General features: G+C 36.6%; 2 protein-coding genes across 5 annotated transcripts; one reads left to right on the top strand and one right to left on the bottom strand.

Annotated features, from left to right (window-relative positions):
- Window positions 1–1226: 1226 nt before the first annotated feature.
- Window positions 1227–5504, top strand: C1H6orf120 (chromosome 1 C6orf120 homolog). The gene is made up of 2 exons (XM_034428411.3): window positions 1227–1364; window positions 3455–5504. The coding sequence occupies exon 2, from the start codon at window positions 3460–3462 to the stop codon at window positions 4018–4020; it is 561 nt and encodes a 186-aa protein (XP_034284302.1). The 5' UTR covers window positions 1227–1364; window positions 3455–3459; the 3' UTR covers window positions 4021–5504.
- Window positions 5476–21169, bottom strand: PHF10 (PHD finger protein 10). Of its 4 annotated transcripts, none has more exons than XM_034428408.3 (12): window positions 20997–21169; window positions 17511–17617; window positions 16893–17023; window positions 15793–15870; window positions 15091–15224; window positions 14835–14984; window positions 13410–13519; window positions 12906–13068; window positions 12421–12573; window positions 6520–6628; window positions 6127–6315; window positions 5476–5676 (listed from the first exon to the last, which is right to left on the bottom strand). In XM_034428408.3, exons 1-12 carry the CDS (start codon window positions 21063–21065, stop codon window positions 5591–5593), a joined length of 1479 nt encoding a protein of 492 aa, XP_034284299.1. In that variant the 5' UTR covers window positions 21066–21169; the 3' UTR covers window positions 5476–5590. The 4 variants fall into 4 exon arrangements, with proteins under 4 accessions (XP_034284299.1, XP_034284300.1, XP_034284298.1 ...); XM_034428409.3 differs by having other exon boundaries at window positions 12918–13068; window positions 15793–15876; XM_034428407.3 differs by having other exon boundaries at window positions 15793–15876; window positions 20997–21166.
- Between the last annotated feature and the right edge of the window lie 670 nt (window positions 21170–21839).

A 21839-nucleotide genomic window follows, 5' to 3' on the forward strand; every position in this document is an offset into this window, starting at 1 on the left:
ATAAAGAGCTAGGGCAGGTTCAGTAATCAACCCATGAAATGGGCAGCCTGAAATTTAAAGGAAAATCATGGCTGTGAAAAATTTTTGGGACATGTGCTTGCTTAAAACCTGACTGGAAGCTCACAGAAAGTGATATTTGAAATCTTAAATTAATTGGCATAGAATTTGAAATCTGAAATTAATTGGCATAGAAATTGGATACTGTAAAATTCTTACCAGAAATTTTTTCCTGGCTGCTAGACCTTCATGGTTGAAAGCTTTTGGAAGCCACTGAAGGAATCCTTTTCTGTTGCCTCTATCAATGCCTCCCCTTTGCATTAGAAAATTAAAAGCACCCATTAAGCCTCCCTGATGTGATCCATTTTAATCTTTTGCCAAGAACTTGTTTCAAAACTCACGTTTTGAAAAAAAAAAGAGTAGGGATTGTAGGAAGTTAGCACCCACCCCTCTCCTGGAAGAGTGAAATTTTAGGAAATATGAAAAAGGCAGAAATATGAGAAGCATATTTTACAGACAAAGCAGCTGCCACCTTCCTGCCCCCCACCCTTTGTCAATGGGCCATTAAGGCTTGGGCCAGTCTATTCTACATAACAAAGATCTACCTCCTTCAGGCAGAGCCATAGTAGGAATTGCGAAAGATAGGATTAGCCCTCTACACAATAGCAACAGAAACTAACACAATGGGACCCATCTAGACGAGGCTCACCACATGGCACCTGGGAAGATTGCATCAGCCAGCAAGACCCCCACCCCCTGGGAGTCTGACAACCAATCAGGATACTCTTTTGTGGCCCCAAGAAATGCAGAGCCAGAGAGAGCATAAAAACCCGAGGATTTACTGTATCTGCCCCTTTTCTGTTCAGGAACTCAAGCCATGTGATCCTGTCCACCATTAAACCATCTTTCCAAGCAGTCTCCATGTTTCCAGTGTCTGTTTCCCCACTTGGAGCAGAACCCAGAAGGATGTTTCTTCCAACAGCATGTATGTATTTCAAACTTTTCTAATAATAACAACCACGACAAGAAGCAGCCAATGGCTGCTGGCAATATTCCACCAGCACCACCCGCAAAATTCCTTTCAGCCAATGGTTGACCGCTCTTCAGCCTCGGCTCACGACCTGTTTTCTGTTGCTACGGTGATAGAACGAGACCATTTTTTTCCGAATAATCCCTCCCAGTCATCGCTCCGCCTTTTTTTTTTTTTTTTGGCTTCGCAGAACAAAAATCAGTAGAGCAAGCTCGAGTCGAAATCTCGCGAAGCTACAGAGTAGTCTCGTAGTGAGATAGATTGCCGTTCTGTCAAAAGATTCTGGCGGCCTCCTCGATGGTGGCTAGGAAAACAAGCGAAGTGGCTCCGCGATAGGGTGAGTTGAGGGGAGTGGGGTGGGGGAAGGGGACAAATTGGGCCCGGGGCAAGCCGAAGGAGGGAAAGTGGGGCGCGCGGGGGGGGGGGGCGGAAAGTCGAGGAGAGCTGCGCGAGCCCTCGCGCGAGGCTGGGGGGGAGTGGCCCGCCTCTTGCCTGGCGGGTCTATAGGGCGCTGCTGAAGAGTTAAAAGACTCGGGCGGCGTTAAGCGACAGATCCCGTTTACTTTGTGCGCGCGCGGGACTCTTCTCCCCCTCCCCCCCCCTCAGACTCTTCACGAAGCCCTGAAGAAGCGGGAGAATTGAAGTGAAAGCGGGTGGCTCCCGAAAAGGCGGAGATTTCCTTCCGGATCGGGTTTCTTAAGTTTCTTTACCCACTGCCCTGTGGTGGGCCTCCTCTGACATCCCCTCAGACCGCTCTCACCCTCCTCTCTGCCTCTCTCTTTCTTTTTCCTGTTGTCAGGATCGCAAATCTCCTCGCGGGGGTGGATTCAATTTGGTATAAATAAACGAGCAAGCACCGGGGTCCGATTCTGCAAGGGAGTGACTTTATAGCTCTGGTAACGTCCTACGTTGAGGCTAAATTCGGTTTTTAAAGTATAGAATAACGGAGTTGGAAGGGCCCTTGGAGATCTCTCTAGTCCAACCCCCTACTCAGGCAGGAAACCCTATACCATTTCAGACAAATTGGCTGTCCAATCGCTTCTTAAAAACTTCCAGTGTTGGAGCATTCACAACTTCTGGAGGCAAGTTGTTCCACTGATTGTTCTGTCAGGAAATTTCTCCTTAGTTCTAGGTTGCTTCTCTTCTTGATTTCCACCCATTGCTTCTTCAGGTGCTTTGGAGAATAGCTTGACTCCCTCTTCTTTGTGGCAGCCCCTGAGATATCGGAACATTGCTATCATGTCTCCCCTAGTCCTTCTTTTCATTAAACTAGACATACCCAGTTCCTGCAACCGTTCTTCGTATGTTTTAGCCTCCAGTTCCCTAATCATCTTTGTTGCTCTTCTTTGCATTCTTTCTAGAGCCTCAACATATTATTTACATCCTGGCGACCAGAACTGGATGCAGTATTCTAAGTGTGGCCTTACCAAGGCATTATAAAGTGACATTAATACTTCACATGATCTTGGTTCTATCCCCATTAATGCAGCCTAGAACTGTGTTGGCTTTTTTGACAGCTGCAGCACACTGCTGGCTTATATTTAAGTGATTGTCCATTAGGATTTAACTTAAGAAAGGAAGTTGCCTATTATTTGTGGCATCTCGTGCCCTGTGCTTGGGATGCGTTTCTATGGTTTCACTTTTATGTCTGTTCTCTATTTTCCTGCTTCCCCTCAAAAAATCCCTGCTTAGCAAATTATCATGAGGAAGTAATGTTACCTTTTAGGTTGTAGTCGCCTGCTTCTGAGTGATGAAAAGCAGTGTGTATTCCTCTCTTGTCCTGCGATTTCAGGACCCAGAGGGAGAATTGCTGTTCCAGGGTATTGTAAGACTCTGGGACTCTTTCTGCCTTCAGAATCTATAGATTAAGATAGGTTAAGATATGCAGTCACTGTGATATTCCTATGAAAACATGCTGCCTCTGTGTATGCTTAAGATCCAATCTATGTTTAGTGTGTTCATAAAATTATATTTGAAGCATGACAGGTAATGTATGGAATAGTCCTAATTTTCATATATTCCTATAGTGGTATAGAACCGCTGTGTAATTATTTAAAGGAGAAAAAAACTGTTCTACAGAAAAACAAATCTACATGCTCTTGTTGAAATTTAAATAAATCACAGATGCTTATTTCTGAGGCCATGTTCATGCAAAATAGCCTACTTCTATCAAAGGTCACATTTACTACTAAAATATTAATGACAATGCTTTCGATCTGTGGTATCAACTTGGTCCTGACATCTCAGTGTATAAACTTTTTCAGAAGAGTATCTGACCGATTTTCAAGGGGGATAACCTTTCTATATTTATTCAATATTAATAGTTTGTTTAAACTATTAGTTTTTTTTGTTGCTGTTTTACAAGAGTGATAGAACATGGTATCTGGAGGTTACTTCAGTCACAGGTTTATTTTATATCCAACACAGGTGTGATGGCCCCTTACTACAAGAGGATACTAGTAATACTGTTTACTTTTCAAGGACTTCTTATAACAAGTGCTTTTAATGAGGATGGGGATGTACCTGAAGAATGGATTCTCCTGCATGTAGTTCAAGGTCAGATTGGTGCTGGAAATTACAGCTACTTGAGACTAAATCATGAAGGGAAAATAGTGCTTCAGATGCAGAGTTTAAAAGGTGATGCAGACTTGTATATATCTGATGTAACTCTTCATCCCAGTTTTGACGATTATGAATTACAGTCTGTAACTTGTGGTCAAGATGTGGTTTATGTGCCAGCACACTTTCGTCGCCCAGTGGGAATTGGAATTTATGGTCATCCCTCTCATTTGGAAAGTGAATTTGAAATGAAAGTGTACTATGATCAAACAGTTGTAGAATCTCCATTTGGTGGTGGCTCATACAATCCAGAAGAAGTGAAAATGAACCAGAAGAAATTTCATTCAACAGAAGATGAGTATCAAGATGAGGAATCTGTCTTTTGGACTATATTGATTGGAATACTAAAATTAATACTTGAAATTCTCTTTTAGTTTTATAGCTTTGGGTGTGAGCAATCTGTACAAATGATTGAATGCTGTTTTAAGCTGTGGATCGGAAAATAAAGCCATAATTATTTTTATAATGTAAACTTTTCCCAGTGCTATATTGTAGCAGGCACAGTATTTGTATGGTTTTCTCTTAACTGATCAGGGTGAATACTAATGGATGCTACAATTCACTGTGATTTTCAATAAAACTTCAAAATTGTAGAAATATGAACTCATGCTCAGTATTTCATCACATTTGTTAATATATTCACAAATAATGTTATACACACACACACACACACACTTACATGAGAAAGATTTGAAGAATGAATTCTGGAAAAGACTTCATCTGCTTTTCCAACCACCACTAAAATCTGTTTTAAATTGAAGCAACCTGAATACAGAATTACTTATAAGCAAGCATGAAGATTTCAAACATGAAATGTTGATGTTAGAAGTTTTAGCCCACTAATTTCAAATCATTTTCCACAGTGCAAGCCCATCTATATCTACTTAAAAATCATGTAATTATAGATTCATAGTTATCACCTACTAGGAAGTACCATCGTACTAGCAGCTTCAGGGAACAATACCTGAGCTTCCTTGTTCCAGAATTCCTCCAAGTTCTATGAGATCACTGGAAAGGTAGAAGCTGAAATGTTTTGAAAATGAATACAATATGTTCTGAATAAATGCCTTGAAGAGGAAAAATACTAGAAAAAACTAATATTGCACTATCAGGAAAGGAATAAGGGAGAAAAAGAACTGGGAGTTGAAATTTTTGCCATATCTACATTAATTTCAAGAAACTGTTTAGCAAACCATGCATTGCATTACACTAGAAACTAAATCACTTATCACTGTATGGAACACTAGTATGTTTCCAAAACTGACTTGCTCTCTTAAGATCTTGGCATGCATTCGTACTCATTTTCTGGTCTTAGCATACAGAAGAAATAAAAGATTAGAAGAGTATCAATAAGAAATTAGTAGAATGACAATTCTGCGTTTTTGTTCCAAAGTATGTAACAGCTATCTAGACAGCTGGAATGGTCAGACTCCTTGTAGATGGAAAGAAATGAGAATTATTCAAGAATTCACTTGACTTGAGTTCATTTGAATTAAATTAAGCTTGGTTCCTACAATACAGTCTTTAATTTCACAATCATAGCATCATATTCAAACAAATAAGATGCTAATTGATTATGCAAGAAATCTGTATACTTAGTGAAATGTTTTGTGATTTAGAGAGAATTGTTACTCTACTAATATTCTTGAATTTAATATTTTCCTTGAATAGGATGGAGGACAAAAGTAATTACTCTGCAATTGTTTTTTATAAAAATGATTATTATGCAGAACAGAATCTATAAGACAAATTATAAAAATACAGAATACAGATATGTTCACCTGTGTCTTTAATGCAACAAAAGATACTGAATAACCTTCCTCACCATGTTAAAATTAAAAAGTTTTATTTGGTGAAACTGTTTTTGAGTGGTGTTTTTTCTTGTACAGTGGTAAATAGAGTAGCACCAAGTTTAGCACTAGTTTTTGTGAAGTTAATATGCAGTTATCCTTCTTTGCTGCTCTTCCCTCTTCTTCCTCTGCCCCTGGGAATTGGGGGTTGTCTTTCACAACAGTCACAAATCCAGCGACCTACAAAATTAGAGCTGTCAATTAAAAGATGACCAATTGCCAAGTAGTCTAAAAAGGCTACTGCAGCTATATGTGGGAAGTGAGGATATTAATGAGTATGTAGCATATGTTTGTTATAAAATTACATTTGTAACTTTAGGATTTTATGCCCCTCCTATTAAAAAAGACACTACACTAAATTGACTCAATAGTCATATTCCAGTAATGAATGTACTCATATTTAAGATAATACATTCATATTCACTCCCCTAAATAAACTAAATATGCCCTAAATAAAGATGCTGTAAGCATAAAGTAATAAAAGATTTAGCTACTCAGAATGTCAGTAGAATGGATAGTTAACACAAGATTCACTTCACATAATAGATGTACAATCTTTTCAAAAGAAAAAAGCAATCCAAATCTTGAATTTTAGTTCAGCCTCTGAACAAGTGTAATTGATATAATTACCTGAAGGGATAGCACCAAGCCCCACACAAAATGTATGATAGCCACGATCACACACATCACAGAACATCATTTCTTCCTCATGGTGAGGCTGCCCGCATATAATGCATGTTTTACACTCCATACATTGCCAAGGATAGGTCTTAATTATTGCAACAAGCTCTGCAGACATATCCAAACAGGAAGGATGTCCTAGATCAAAACCAGTATCATTACTAGAATGGTTATATGAAGGATCCTGACAAGACTAAAATGATTTTATTTTATAAAATTTACTTTAAATCAGTGAATCAAATGTGCTAATTAAACTTTAGTAACTGCAAAAAATGTAGTTTGATTGTTATTTTTGTTTCAATTTAAATATATAGACACATTTAAAGCAGATTTGTTACTTACCACTGTTTTCACATTGGGAGCAGTTTATAAGTGCTTCAGACTTCCCTTTCTTGTTGGACTCCTTACCCTTCAGACAAATTCCACATATAGCATTTGGAATGACCTTTGGCTGGAAGGGTAGAAGAGGGCTATAAATTCATTCCGGAAGAATTGATACAGGTTTTTTTTTTCAAAAAAAATGTGTGTTATTTAAATTTCTATAAATTAACAAACCTTCTGGGTGGTGTAGAACACAGGATATGATTAAAAATTGATAGGTATTGATTATATGAAAAACACTGGAATAGAGACTTTTAAACACATGCAAATTGAAATATAATAATGTATAATAAATCACAACTAATCAAATCAATGAATTTTTAAAAGGATAATTGAATTTTTAATCTCTTTATGTAAGATGAATGTGTATGAAATCACTAACACATAATTCTTCAAATGTAGATTTAAGCTAATCATTTTAACTCTCCATGCAGTATAGTATTGAAATTATATATTGAAAATTCTAAATATATTTTTGTCTAATGCACAGGCTGATTAAAACCTGTTTATTTCATCAGTAAACAAAATAAAATTTTATGTAGATGTAAGCAAACAAGCTGAAATTGGTACTTTGTGAGAATAAGGACCAACAACTATCAATTGCAAGCAATTTTTACATCTGCACAGAAAACAAATTTTATACATCTACATTTGTTCCATGGATTGCATCCATTATACTCTGTCATCCTAAACAACCTATATCTTCAATTTGTACAAACAAATTGTTTTACTCTGTGCCTGACAAAATGTGAAAATTATAAGGAGTGTCTCTTAGTAATAACATTATTAGAATTTCAAGTATCTTCTCTAAGCATAATATTATACCATTCATGTCAACAAGTGCTTTTTCTGCATGTAAGAGAACTACTATCATTTGAAAATAATGTATCATGTCATTTCAATTCCAAAACCCTCTTGCCACCACCACCACCTGATCGACATCTTTGGGGAATTCTAAAGTGTAGATTTGAGATTAATATTGGAGGGAGAAAAATATAAGTTCCTTTGATCAAGTAACATTGGATAATCAAAAGTACTCCAGATACTTAATATATCATTTTAATGTGGCTTGTAATGAAAGCATTTTGTAAATTACCTTTCAATAAATTGCCTCCCTAACCTTAAATATGTAACTCTCAATTTGTTTGAATTGTTACAATAATAAGAATTGCTAAAATTATCAAACAGATTGGTGAAATTATTTGAAGAATTTTTCTTTCGAATTTAGATACATTTCCATATAAAACTTTAATATAAAACAGAAAACAATATACATTTAATTTGTATAACATTTGAACTATGTAGCTGGAACCACATGTATGCTACCCTAATGATTACTTTCCCCTTTAAATATCTGAATTTGTAAAAAGCCACAAATTATTAAACTCTATAATGCTATAAACAAAACTAAATTGGTGCAGTAATTTATATATTTTAATGTGACAAATTTTAATCTTATTCCTTGGATATAGTTTGCACATTTTTGTTTTCCCTGCATTTATGTTCAAGGACAACAGGTCCTGCCTTTATGTGATATTGAGGAAGAGGGCACCAATGTTTTAAGTTTGACATTGATGAATCAGAACATGAAGGAAACAATGCTGGTGAGGAGATTCTAGACCACTTTTTAAAGCTGAGTTAGGCCTTAAATAATCACTATTGTTCATGCTATAACAGTACATTTCCTGCAAGAAGAGACACTAAATGAATCCAACACAACCTCTAACTGATACCAATTTCTTCTCATATTATATTGACAACATGGAAACATGGGTGGATAGTTGCTTACTTTACCTAAATGGCTACAAATTACAAGGTAATAATTGTAACAACAGTTTTGCTCTTAACAGAAAAAAGGTGTATCAAAGTAAGAACGAAAACATTTATTGATGAAAGAATGAAAAGTGTGTGCAGGCATCACTCTGCTATACACATCTATCAGGAATACTTTAATAATGCAGAAAGAAGCAGAGTAAATTTGAATTATTCTGATTAAAAATAACTTTAGTTCTAGAAAATTGCAACTATTAACTAAATAAATATAAAATCTGAAGGAGTTAGTATGTGTTTATTATGTATTAGCCTAATTTCAGAAATTATTTATGAAGTATGCTCGGCCTCCACAGTTTTGTTTAAACACCCACAAGGCATTTATAAATAGCTCTTTTTAAAAAGATGACAGAGGCATTCAATATTTTTGCTTATTTATTTTTTTTAAAAAAATCATAGTCCACCTGTTTTATACATAAATATAATGAAATGATAAAGGAGTCTAACATTCACAAATATCTCTACAAAATAATAAATAACCATGGTGGAAACAGACATATATTTTTATTTGCTATTCTAATCCTACTTGCATACCTTTTTATACCCTGCTCCTCCCAAAGAAAAGAATAAACCCAATTCTGCAGCATTCACCTTTTGTACTGCTACATTCTATAAAGTTCATTGTGTTTTAAACTATATCAAGTTAACAATTAGAAAATACACTTGCTATTTCTTTTATTGTATGCATACCTACTGCTACAGTATGTAGCAGCAAGCTGCCTCTCAATCACCCAATGCAAAACTACCTTTCCGTTGCTATACCTGTACTGAGTTAAGTGCAGTTAATATTTCTGTGCAGTCTAAGTACCTGCACCAGCAAAGAGGCATTTAACAATAATTCTTTCCCCAAATCTCAATTCTATAAATCTAGGAATAAAATAGTCACAACATACCAATTTAAAAGAACATCCCAAAATGGATGCCTCTCCTATAGAAATGAAGAAAAAGGAAAGTCTATTCATATTTAGGAACGATTCTAAAAAGAAATTAAAATGACATTGGGGGATCACTGGAAAACATTGCCTGCCTGATTTAGTAACGTTCTGGTCCTCTTCAAGTTAACAAGCAAAAGAATAGTAAGATTTTCAATCCTACTGCTTCAAAAATTCATTTTAGATTAAAACTGCAATCCTGCATACAGGCCAAAATCTTATTCACTTGTCAGTTCTAAATAAAGTCTTGGCTTCAGTGACTTCAGGACTTGTTCAGCCAAGTTTTTTGTTTTCAATAAACTGACTTGAGTAAACCAAGGAGTCTTCTCCAAAGCTGGAGAAGCAAAGAGTGGACAGAGAAAGCTACTCTGAAGCAAGAGAAGCAGTAAACAGAAGAACATGTTCCATCTTCATACTTCAATAAAGCTTTGTGCTTTGAGTATTGAATATGAAATGATATGTCTGAACCACACCAATGGAATCTGTAGTTTATCCTCAAATACATAAGCATGTTGTATTTCTAGAAATTACACTGCCTGGAAACAAGCCTTTCTTCTTTTCTAAGCAAATTAATGTAAACCAGAGAGTTATGGAATACAAAGAAAAAGTAGGATAATCAGTTAACAGACTTGTACTTCAATCTTCTATTTTTTACTGAAATATGCAGACATGGATCTCTCCCTTACTCTGAGAATACTGCCATGACAATTATAATCATCAGTCCTTCATCTTTTAGAACAATAATTATTGAGGAAGGGTAATAAGAATGATGCCCCCATTTAAAAAAGACAGATGGTTTAACAAATTAATAAAAATCAATCTGCCTGTTTGGAAAAAAAGTAAATATAAGAAATCCATGTGTAATACTTGCAATATATGTATTAAGCTTTCCTAAAAGCTCTTACAGTTAAATTTTAGTTTTAAAATGTAAATAGAGAAATAATCTAATATATGTGGTGAACACTATGCAATAAAATCATTGTAACTATTAATGGTTCCTGGGAATAATTAAATCCCCATTTGTAGGCTTATTTAGGCACATGATGTATCAAATGCAGTCAATAACTGTTAAAGGTGTTCATATCATATTAATTCCATAACACACATTGTATTAGATATTTAAAACTAGCTCTTATAGAAAAGTGAAAAAAATGCACTGTTTTATTTTCTAATCAGTCTGTTTTTTGGGGGGGGGGACCAAAATGCATCTGATAATTCTCATATTCTAACCTCATTAAGATTGACTTTAAAAAATTCCCAGTCCTTCTCCATAGATCAACTATATATGGATGGATTTGAACCAGTGACTAGTAACCATTTGGATTCATTTTTAAGCCTAAATTTTGAAGAATATGTATAAAAAAATAAAACTACCTTTAGCAATCAAAAATTTGTATATTGGTTTTTGTTACAGTGCCTTCACAAGAAACTAGCCAGGCATTGCTGTATGCATGGATTTTTCTCACATAATACCTCAAGTTCAAAATTTTATAATGCCTTCCTAAGCTTCATCTTTGGATTTCATAAGTTAATCATATAAATTACTAGCACACACTTGAAGCTGCAATGAAATAAAACATTTTGCAAGGCTGTTATGTAAAAATAGACATGTCTACAAAAAATTAAACATTTTCTGTATCATTTTTAAAAACTTCTCCTTAAAAGAAATGGTTCCTAGCATTTACGGTAATATTTTTGCACGAGTGTCTGAAATCATGCATTTATGCAGTTAAATTGTATTTGGAATCTTTTTTCCCCCCCCAAAGAAAGCTACTCAACACTAACTGAAAAGTGATTGGAGTCTTGTACTTTGTATGATTCTGTAATACATTCAATATATAAGTTACGTAGTTGGAAATGGTTTATAATATTTCAAAATCATGTTACTTGCACTATGTAACTTCTCAGGCTTCAAACTACCTAATCACTTTTTGGATCACAGGACTATTTCCTTAACTTTCTTTCTTACAACCCTTCAAACATATAAACATATGCCTTATTCTGTGTAAGCAAAATTTACTGGTAAGCAAATTTTATTGGTAAACAAATAGCTTCCAACTTATTTTCTTTATCATCAATATAAATTTCAATCTAAAATATCAGTTAATTCGAAACTGAAATTCACCAGTAATACTGATACTTAAAAGATGTTATATAATGATCACTGTTTAAAATATAACTCTTTAAGTCCTAGTAAGCTTAAACCACTTCCTCTATGTCATTTGTTTAGAAGTACAAAACCAAAACTATACCAGAATATCTTACTTGGAGTCCACCATCTCTCCAAACCTTCTGTCCCCAACTATTTTTTAAACTGCGAAATGATGGCCTGTAGCACGGTTCTATTCTACAAGGTTAGCACAACCTTCATTCAAATAAGTTTATCTATCTTCTCATTCTGGTATTCTTCATAAAATGAGGAGAGCAATAGGGAAAAGAACCTAGTCCAAGGCCAACTTATGAACTTCACTGGATCTAACAGTGAGGGTTTCATTATTTCTGAATATTTCTTCCTAAAAAGCAAACGCTACTCAAGCCAAAGCTCATCCTCCCAACTTCCTACACATACACAAGGGGAATTGTTTTAAGATTGCCAACACCAAATTATATTATAAACAGATTACATACTTTTCATCTGGAAAAAGTTAAGAAAATATAAATATATATGTACAATATTCTAGCTACATTTTACAGTGCTACTCCAGTCATACTGGTCAGCAAGCTATTTTAAACTAAAACACAATGTTATATTTGATATGCAACTATCAACCTTTTGAAGCCCGGAAAACAAAGCAATTTTCCTCCACCCTGGCAAAAGGAGGGAGAAAACCCATCTTAATAATGAGATCTCATGCTGCAATTGCTCAGGAACCATTTAGGTACAGAAAATAGAAGCCACTCCACAGCCAGGGTAACAAACAGTAAGGCCCCAAGTAAAATAAAGCAACAGGAAGTAAGGAAGCAAACAGGAATGCACAACAAGAGAGCAGCTAGGCAAGTATAGTAAGCAGACGTTCCATATTTTGAAAAACAAAGTTAAATATTTCAGGGAGAGAAGCTGATCAGTAAAGAAGCTGAGTCAGGGGCTTTTTTCTTCTACCTTGTACCCAGGAACCGATTTGGATACAGATCGTTTGGAACCCTCTTTTCTTGGAGTAGAATTTCTCTCTCTTGTTTTTTGTTTTCCCTGCAAAGGTTCTTCCTGGTTTTCTGCTGCGCATTCACCTTCAGACACATTGCCAGATGAGTTGTCCTGTAACATGCAAAAAAACGATTTTTTGCTTCTTTATATGGGACAAGCAAAGACAAAATAACACATTCTAGAGCAAACGCAAAATAACACATTCTAAACCTCATTAGTTTAGTGTATTGATATATATTCTTAGTATATTCTGACAAAGTCCAATGATTCTGCCCAGCATATACAAATAAATATTTAGAAAACATTATGATAAACTCCATAAAAAGTATAATAGGATCTAAAATGTAATTTAAAAATCCAATAAACTGCTGTATAAAATAGACCAAACCACAGAAAACCGAGCATTCATTGCTGATATTAAAAAATATATCTGGCGCACACACATTTTGGTTTACCGAATTGCCTTTGATTTTCCGCTTTTCATCTGCTCGCTCTTCTGCATCATCTGAATCTCCATCACTATCCAGTGCAAGCAGATCTGGATCTAAGGGGGGCTCATAAAGAGCTGTATTTAGTGGCAAATATCGAAGTTCATCTGGAGAGTATCTAAAGTTAAGTAAAAAGTTTCAAAGTTGCATTTCAAATTGAAAGAGATGAGGCAATACAGAAAAAGAAAACCAAATTTAGTATTTTAGCAGTCATTTACAAAATTTTAACCATATACTAGAAAGAAGTGCATAAAGGATGTTAATACATATATGTGGGTATATGTTATATGTATATACAATACATAAATTAATCAAGTCTTTAAGAATCGAATGTTATAATTGAACTAGCATCCAGCCCATAATAGGTAATATGATCCATGCATGCAGAAATCTTCACAGAATATTACAAACTACATTTTTAGAAAAATCATTAGCTTAATCACAGCAAATTTCTAGTACCTTTTATAGTACTCCTGAAACTGGCCTGGTATGAGAGCCACTGGATAAGGACTAACTTTTGTCCTTTCTGTAGGTAAGATTTTATATTTTCCTTGAGGCACCTGGATAATCTGCATTGTTAATACAAAAATAAGAAGCTCATTGCCCATATTTCTGAATGAATTAGCTTTTCTAAATAATCAAGAAATATTTCTTACATATCACATCCATGGATTTGCCATACATACATCCTTTAACAATACATCATGTAACTTAAGGTACACGTTTGAATGATCCTATTATGCCTCAAATATGATTTAAAACTGTATATTCAAAAGTATCTGTAACACAGATGTCTACATTTATTTTCTGGATCAAATAATATAGCAAATGCACATGGTGTCATATAGGACAATATATAGTTAATAAATGTAAAATTCTATCCTACCGTATATCTAAAATTTCTGGTTGACAAGTATGGATAGTAATTTTTGTCTATCAAGCTATAAAAATAATCATACCAAAAGGAGGCAATCAAAATAATAATTTTGTAACATTACATTTTGCTTGAAGGCGAAAGAAAAGAGATTGTGACATATCCCCCTCATATAAACAATTCAGAACCATATATTAATAGAATGTGGTATTTTTATGAGCTTCTATGTTTAAATGTATTTTTTTTTTAATCTTGTCATAGCTGCTTACAAAATAAAACACTAAAACTATAATCATAGTTAAAAATGCATTAGCAACCTGCATCATAACAGTTAATTTCATCTCATTTGAAAGCAAAAGATGAACAACTGGATTGGGAATGAAACTATACAGAAATAAGGAAACCTAGCAATCAGGCTGAAAGCAGACCATAATCTGCGAGTTCACAATGATTCTAATCTGAGAACAATATTTCATTATTGTACATAAATGGGAAAAACACTAGTAGTCTAGAGAGTAGTATATTTGATTTGAAAAAAGCTGTTTCACTCCCTAAATAAAATCTTACAAATTAACTCTGAACTGAGACTGTAAAGCAGAACAAAGCAAAACAAGATGCTTGCTTTGCAATTAGAAGCAAGGAGGTCACATGGTTTAGCATAGCAGTTTTGATGGAATGGTGTTTGCTCAAACATTTGTCAAAGCGAAGCAGTTTTTAAGATTTCTACAGCCCTGCATTCTCCTGCCCCAAGAAAATTAATTTTCACCGTTGCACAAATATCAAACCCAATGTTACTTTGCATCCACAATACAGGGTAGATATTCATAAATAACACAATTCAACTTTACTAGTTGTTCCTAGTGTTACTTGTTCCTTTAGTGTGTATGCAATGTTTGCACTGTTTACATTTTTTCTTTGTATTCTGTCATTACCATAGATTTCTCAGGAAACCAGATTACAAGCAAGCCTATGCTTACAGCAACTGAAACAAGAAAATGCAAGTATCTTACATGTGTTTGTAAATCAAAGTAGGCCCGTCTTTCTTCCATTCGTTCACGGTTTAAGTTGCTGTTGAATTCTGCAGCTTTCTTGGCAGCTTTCTTAATATATTCTGGAACTTTACTTGCTTCAACTTTTTGGGTATTCTGCTGCTGCAATTGCTGAAACAATTAATTTCCATTAGCTTACAAAAGCTGTAGAAATTTGATATCCTGTATTTATATTGCTCTGTATTTGTAAAATCATTCATCATAAAGAGTTACTTACAGAATACTCTTTATAGTGGTCAGTTATTCGTTGACGTTCTTTCTCTTGAAGTATAACCGAGTACTCTGCATGTTTGGCAGGGTATTCTTTAATCATCAGATCAATTACTTCATCACTTCGCAAGGCAGTTAGACCTAAAGTATATAAAAAACAATTAAATGATTTTGTAAAAAAAAAAAATTCAAATCTTTGCTTTTATGTTTAGCCTTTATAGAGGCTTATAACAACCTAAAGTTTTCAAATCAATAAGACACAATATAATAGGCAACTGCATGTCAACTCAAGAAATTAAATTCAACATGCAATGTAAGAATTAAGTTGAGAGACATTTCTAAATTGAATCTTTTCCAACTCCTCCCAACCCATTTCTATCTTATAACATGCTAAATATCTTAGCAAACACATGATATTCTAGGAATTAGAGTTTAGTGAGCTCTAATTCCCTCACTAATTTTCTTAGTGAGCTTAGAAAATTGCATTTTCTCTAAATCATAGAACAAACTAAATTTAACAATCTTTTGAAGGATACTTTTCAAATCTTCACAATTTTATTAGAATAACCTCCAAAATTATATACATACTTGCATACCATTGCCCAGAGTCACTTATTCTGATATTGGGAGGGGTGGGGGTGGTGTTATATAAATATAATGAATAGATATGAAGGTAGATAAAACAGATATGCCTTTCTTTTGTCCTTACCTAAAGTACACTGTGTTTCCGTAATGACATTTAGTTCTCTGAGGTAAAGTTTCTCTTTGTGAGAAAGATCTCGTCTTTCTAAATCTCCAAGAAAACAATGGGAAAAATAGTAAGAAAGCATAAAGGATTTTTGCAATTTCTTCAAAATATGTAATATTAAAATTGCATTTCCATCAAAAACTTGAATTAAAAAGCTAATGCTGCTTCTGTGGGAAAAGGATAATGTTTCATTTGAATTGAGCTTAGTTCTTCATAAATATACTGTATAAATATATCTATGTAGGTATATAGTTTTCCTGACTACAATACAGAAGTTGTTTGATGTGCCTTTTTCCAAGTTCTTTTTTAACTTCCCAGTCTAGCTTACAATTCTTGCTTTTCCTTTTGGAAGGATGAAGTCCTAACCAGGTCCAACTCTATTTAGCTTTTAAAGATCACTTAAGATTGGAACACCATACTCCAAAAATTAGTGCCAGAAATAGCATACTTATTGCAACTGCCAAATCTGAGAAACATTTTGTGTCAAAATAAATAAAACAATGCTGTTTGTCCTGATGCTCTTCTCCACAAACTAAAGCACAAAGGCAAATCCATGTATATAAGAATGAGTTGCAAGAAAGCTCCAATTTCAGATCAGGGATAATTTCAAAGAATTAAAGAAACAATAGCATAAATCTGAGGGGTTTAACACTGACTGCATTTTCTCTGAAACATAAAATTGACTCGTACATTATCCATATCACAAAACACATAACTTCCAAACATATGCTAAACTCTCAGCACAGAACAGATATGAAACTCTACACTATTTCAACATTATCTGTTTCAGTGCTAATGGCTTGTTTTAATCAGATGTAACAGATTTGCAGCCATTTAATTCAAATCTGTGAAATGTCAGAAAGGGTTCCAAAGCTTATGGAGATAGCAGTCAATGGGCACATATAAGAGGCCCACCTATAAGCATTTCCAAACAAAAGTAATAAACTACCAAGACATTTGATCATCTATACGTTTGGAAGCACTTTTAAGACACGTGAACAAGCCTGCCTGCACTGTGTGTAAATTTTAACATTTCAGGTAAGTATGTGTAACATGAATACCTGGATATTTTCGCTTAAAGGAGGTTACCCCCAAGTATTCACTAACTTGTTCTTGAAGCATATAATATTCTCCAGTTTCATCGGGTGGCCATTTGTATTCTATCAGATTTTCAGCTGGAAAATAACTAAAACTAAACACAGAAAATCAAATTATTAAAATTATGAGGATTTAACTCCACAGTCCAAACAGAACCCACATTCAGTGCCATGTGCTCTGTCTGTAGTAACACTTTTATACATCTATATTTTTAATAACTTTGGAGCTCACTCGAGTGGAAAACTAGTGACACATTTATTATTAGATATTTCGCCTTTATTACTTTGCAGGTAACTCAAAGTGGTGAATATACACAATACACCTTCCTCCTATTTTCCCCAACATAAGGATGATTTAATTACTCTAAAATATGCTGTCTGTTCCCCATTTTGAACTATCAAGAAGTATCAATCTCCTCTTTCCAAATTCTTCTGCTGGCTATCTTTATATATTGGTAGCACATTTCAGAGTTCTAATTCATGAGGTTTCTGTATACCCTAGTAAATAAGACAACAAAGACCATACATTTATTTTTGTTGAAAAAACAATAATATATCAAAACTTTTAAAAAATGGCAATACCTAAGATCTTGACTTGAAGTCTCACAACTTCGTGAGCTGTCTCCTGAGCCCATGCGGCGTCTTTTACATGGTTGGCTGCTATCATTTGAATTTTCTTCTATGTCATCCTGAAAGGATACCATAATGTCAAGTGTTGAGCACAAAATACCAAGACCAAGAACACACTTATCAAGAATATGAAGTATTTGGATTTGAAAACCTTAAAGAAACTGTGAACATCTATACCTCATTCTGGGAATTTTCACTGCTCTTTATCCATTTAATTAAAAAATAAGTCAAGGAGTTGCACAGGACAATGATATCTATAGGGAAATCAACAAAGCTAATAGGTATAGATACCGTACTCTAGAATATCTGATAATACTACATACAGCATGTTGGAATTGGGTACAGGTAACCTTCAATTTACAACCACAATTGAGCCCAAAATTTCTATTGCTAAGTGAGGCAGTTGTTAAGAGAGTTTTGCCCCATTTTACAATCTTTCTTGCCATAGTTGTTAAGTGAATCACTGCAATTGTTAGCAATATAGCTGTAAAGTTAATTTGGCTTCCCCATTGACTTGTCAGAAGGTCGCAAAAGGGGTCACGTGAGCCAGGACACTGCAACCATCATAAATACAAACCGGTTGGCAAGGATCTGAATTTTGATCACATGATCATGGGCAGGGGTGGGCAACTGTGGCCCTTTTACAACCTGTGGACTTAACTTCCAGAATTCCTGAGACAGCCAAGCTGGCTCAGGAGTTCTGGGAGTTGAAGTCCACAGGTTGTAAAAGGGCCACAGTTGCCCACCCCTGATCATGGGGATGCTGCAACAATTGTGTGAAAAAGTCACAAGTCACTTCTTTCAGTGCCGCTGTAACTTTGAACAGTCACTAAATGAACTGTTGTAAGTTGAGGACTACCTGTACAGTTCTTGGCTCACACATACTTAAGAATCACACTTTAAAAAAATAAAATAATACCATCACCGTAAAAGCAATGTAAACTTGGAAACTCTGAAATCAATGTAACTTACTTCTTAATAAACATGTTTGATGCTTGAATGCAGATGGCCAGGTAGGGGATGACAGCATTATTTTCTTATTATATCAATCAGCATGGGACCTTAATATTCTGTAGGGCAAATGATTGCTAGCTACAATACCTTTCTCAGCATTACACTAAAGAAATGGGAAGCCAGGAGGTAGCAATTTGGCTAGCCATCAAAAGCCCCATCCCCATAATCAGGCTATAAATGTACCGCAGGATTCTCTTTTTTCTTAGATTAAGTGGGCCTTCTGCATTTTTCAGGGGGGAAAACACAGCGCAAAGCAAACTCTCTTTTGATCGACCTCAAAGATCTACATTCTTGCGATTCAACCAGGGGTGAAATCCAGCAGGTTCTGGAGAAGCGGAAATATTGAGCAGTTCGGAGAACCCGTAGCAAAAATTTTGAGTAGTTCCGAGAACTGGTATTTACCACCTCTGGCTGGCCCCCGAGTGGAGAGGGAATGGGGATTTTTTATTATTATTTTATTATTATTCATATTTCTATGCCGCCCACTCTCTGAGGACTCTGGGCGGCTTACACCAAAGACAGTATACTAAATAGCATATTGCCTCCAACAATCTGGGTCGTTTTACCCACCTCGGGAGGATGGAAGGCTGAGTCAACCTTGAGCCCGTGAGATTTAATCCGCTGATCTGCTGAACTAGCAGTCAGCTGAAGTAGCTGCAGTACTACACTCTAACCACTGCGCCACCTCGGCTCTAATATTTTGCAGCATCCTTCCCCTGGAGTGGGGTGGGAATGGAGATTTTGCAGTATCCTTCCCCTGCCACGCCCACCAAGTCACTCCTATAGAACCGGTAGTAAAAAAAAAATGGATTTCACCACTGGATTCAACCCTCAAGAAGAAGAAAAAAGAAAATCAAGCTCCCCAGAGTCTAAAGTGATACCGACTTCTTTTAAAAAAACAAAAAACACCACTCCTTCAACCCAGGTGCCCCGCTTTTTATGGCGAGTTGTTCAGCTTAGCATCTATGTTCTTTATTTCCTTTTAAGTTAGTGTTTCTCAACCTTGGCAACTTGAAGATGAGTGGACTTCAACTCCCAGAATTTCCCAGCCAGCGACGTGGCGCTCCCATGTGACCCCCCCTCCTGCGTGAGCTGCACTGGCTCCCGGTGGTCTTCCGGGTGCGCTTCAAGGTTTTGGTTACCACCTTTAGAGCGCTCCATGGCATCGGACCGGGGTATTTACGAGACCGCCTTCTGCTACCAATAGCCTCTCACCGACCAGTACGCTCCCATAGAGAGGGGCTCCTCAGGGTGCTGTCGGCCAAACAGTGTCGACTGGCGGCCCCCAGGGGGAGAGCCTCCTCTGTGGGGGCACCTACCATCTGGAACAAGCTCCCCCCAGAGATATGGAGGATCCCAGACCTGCACACGTTTCGCCGTGCTCTCAAAACTTTTCTATTTCAGCAGGCTGGCCTGGCCTAACTCTCCTCTTTTAAATTTTTTAATTCGTGATTTTATAAATTGGGTGTTTTAATCTGTGTTTCGGCCAAAATATTTAATAATTTTAAGGGATTTTTAATATTTGTATTATCTGTATTTTATCTTGGCTGTTCACCGCCCGGAGTCCTTCGGGAGTAGGGCGGTATAGAAATTTGATAGATAGATAGATAGATAGATAGATAGATAGATAGATAGATAGATAGATAGATAGATTAGATAGATTAGATAGATAGATAGATAGATAGATAGATAGATAGATAGATAATAAATAGATAGATAGATAATAGATAGATAGATAGATAGATAGATAGATAGATAGATAGATAGATAGATAGATAGATAGATAAATTGCCAAGGTTGAGAAACACTGCTTTAAGTGAACTTCCTTTAACTTTGGATGTGCTAAAATTCTTCGACTTCTGTTCAGTCCTTCAAAAAGGAGAGTTAAGTGGGGGAGGATCCAAGGAAATCCAACAACAACAACAACAAACAGCGTATAAAACCTGGTGGCAAAAAACAAAAAACAAAACCCGGTTTGACCTCCAGGTGCCTTCAAGAGAGCAGATACTAAGAGCGGGAGGGGACACTGAGAATTCAAAGCCGAAAGAGCCAATCCCTCCAGCCCGGGATAAGCCTGGGGGGGGGGGGGAGAAAAACAAGGCTGTTTTTCGCCAGGGAAGAAACCATCCGGGAGATGCCCCCGTCCCAGCAGGCGATGAGGCGGAGCCGCCAGAGACCTTCCCGGGAGGCTCCTCCTCTTCACGGAAAGATTAAAATCCCAGCCCGCGAGGGGTCTCGCCGCCGCCCTCCACCGAGAAACGAACGGCTTAGCCGACCGGCGCCCTTCGGGAAGGGAGGAAAATGGCGTTAAGCCGCCGGGAGCATCGGATGACAGGCACCGACGGAAGGAAAGGAGTACCGAGAAGACTTAACGAGGCCGGAAAGGAGATAACTTCCCCAAGCTCTACCTGCGCTTCGCCTCACCTTTAAAGACTGGGCTCCGGGCGTGGCTGGGTCGCTGTCGCACACCCGCGGGGACAGCACCGCCGCCATCACCGGCCACGGATGGGCTGGGCTACAGACCGCTTCGCCCTCTCCTCCCACGCGCCAGGCAACCCGCACCACCACCACCACCACCCGCTTCAGGCCTGGCGCCACCTGCAGGCCCGGGGATGGCAATGCAGGCGCCGGATCGTTTTTTTTTTTCTTTTCTTGTCTGCGGAGGGCTCGAGCTTTGCCTTCGCGAGGAGCTTCTAGCCTTGAATTTACTGGTCCAGAAGTCGGCCGTGAAACGTGTGATTTTAGAGCCTGCGCTATAAATGCAGGCCTTTACTGGGGCAGATCGCGGTTTCATTACGAGCGGCAGCTGTTTTCTTAAGAGGTTTATGTCACCCATCTGGGGGCGGATGATGGGACAACTTGGTGAGGCCAACTCCCCACGGCGAACTCGCTGCGGGACAATTCAACGATTCACTTTTAAGTATTTAAAATAATTTAAGAACTATTCTAATTTAATTAGCATTTTGTCATTTATATTTCATTGTGTCCCTTATTTTGCATCCTTTCTTTAACGCTTATTATTCCACTGTTTCTTTGTGTAACTTATCCTGCAGCGAGTTGGCCGGGTCGATGAGCTCAGTGAAGTCAGCAAGTGTATTGAGTCAATATTTAAAAATAAATGTTTTTAAGAAGATTGTTTTATCTTGCCTACTACTTTTTATTAATAACTCAAGTCTGTGATCTAATATATTTCCTCTCCTTCTATTTTCTCCACAACGACAACCCTGTGAGGTGAGTTAGGCTAACAAATGCAGTAAGTATTGCATA

Source organism: Pantherophis guttatus, chromosome 1 (assembly GCF_059756535.1).
Source record: "Pantherophis guttatus breed Tessera chromosome 1, ASM5975653v1, whole genome shotgun sequence".
Lineage (NCBI taxonomy): Eukaryota > Metazoa > Chordata > Lepidosauria > Squamata > Colubridae > Pantherophis > Pantherophis guttatus.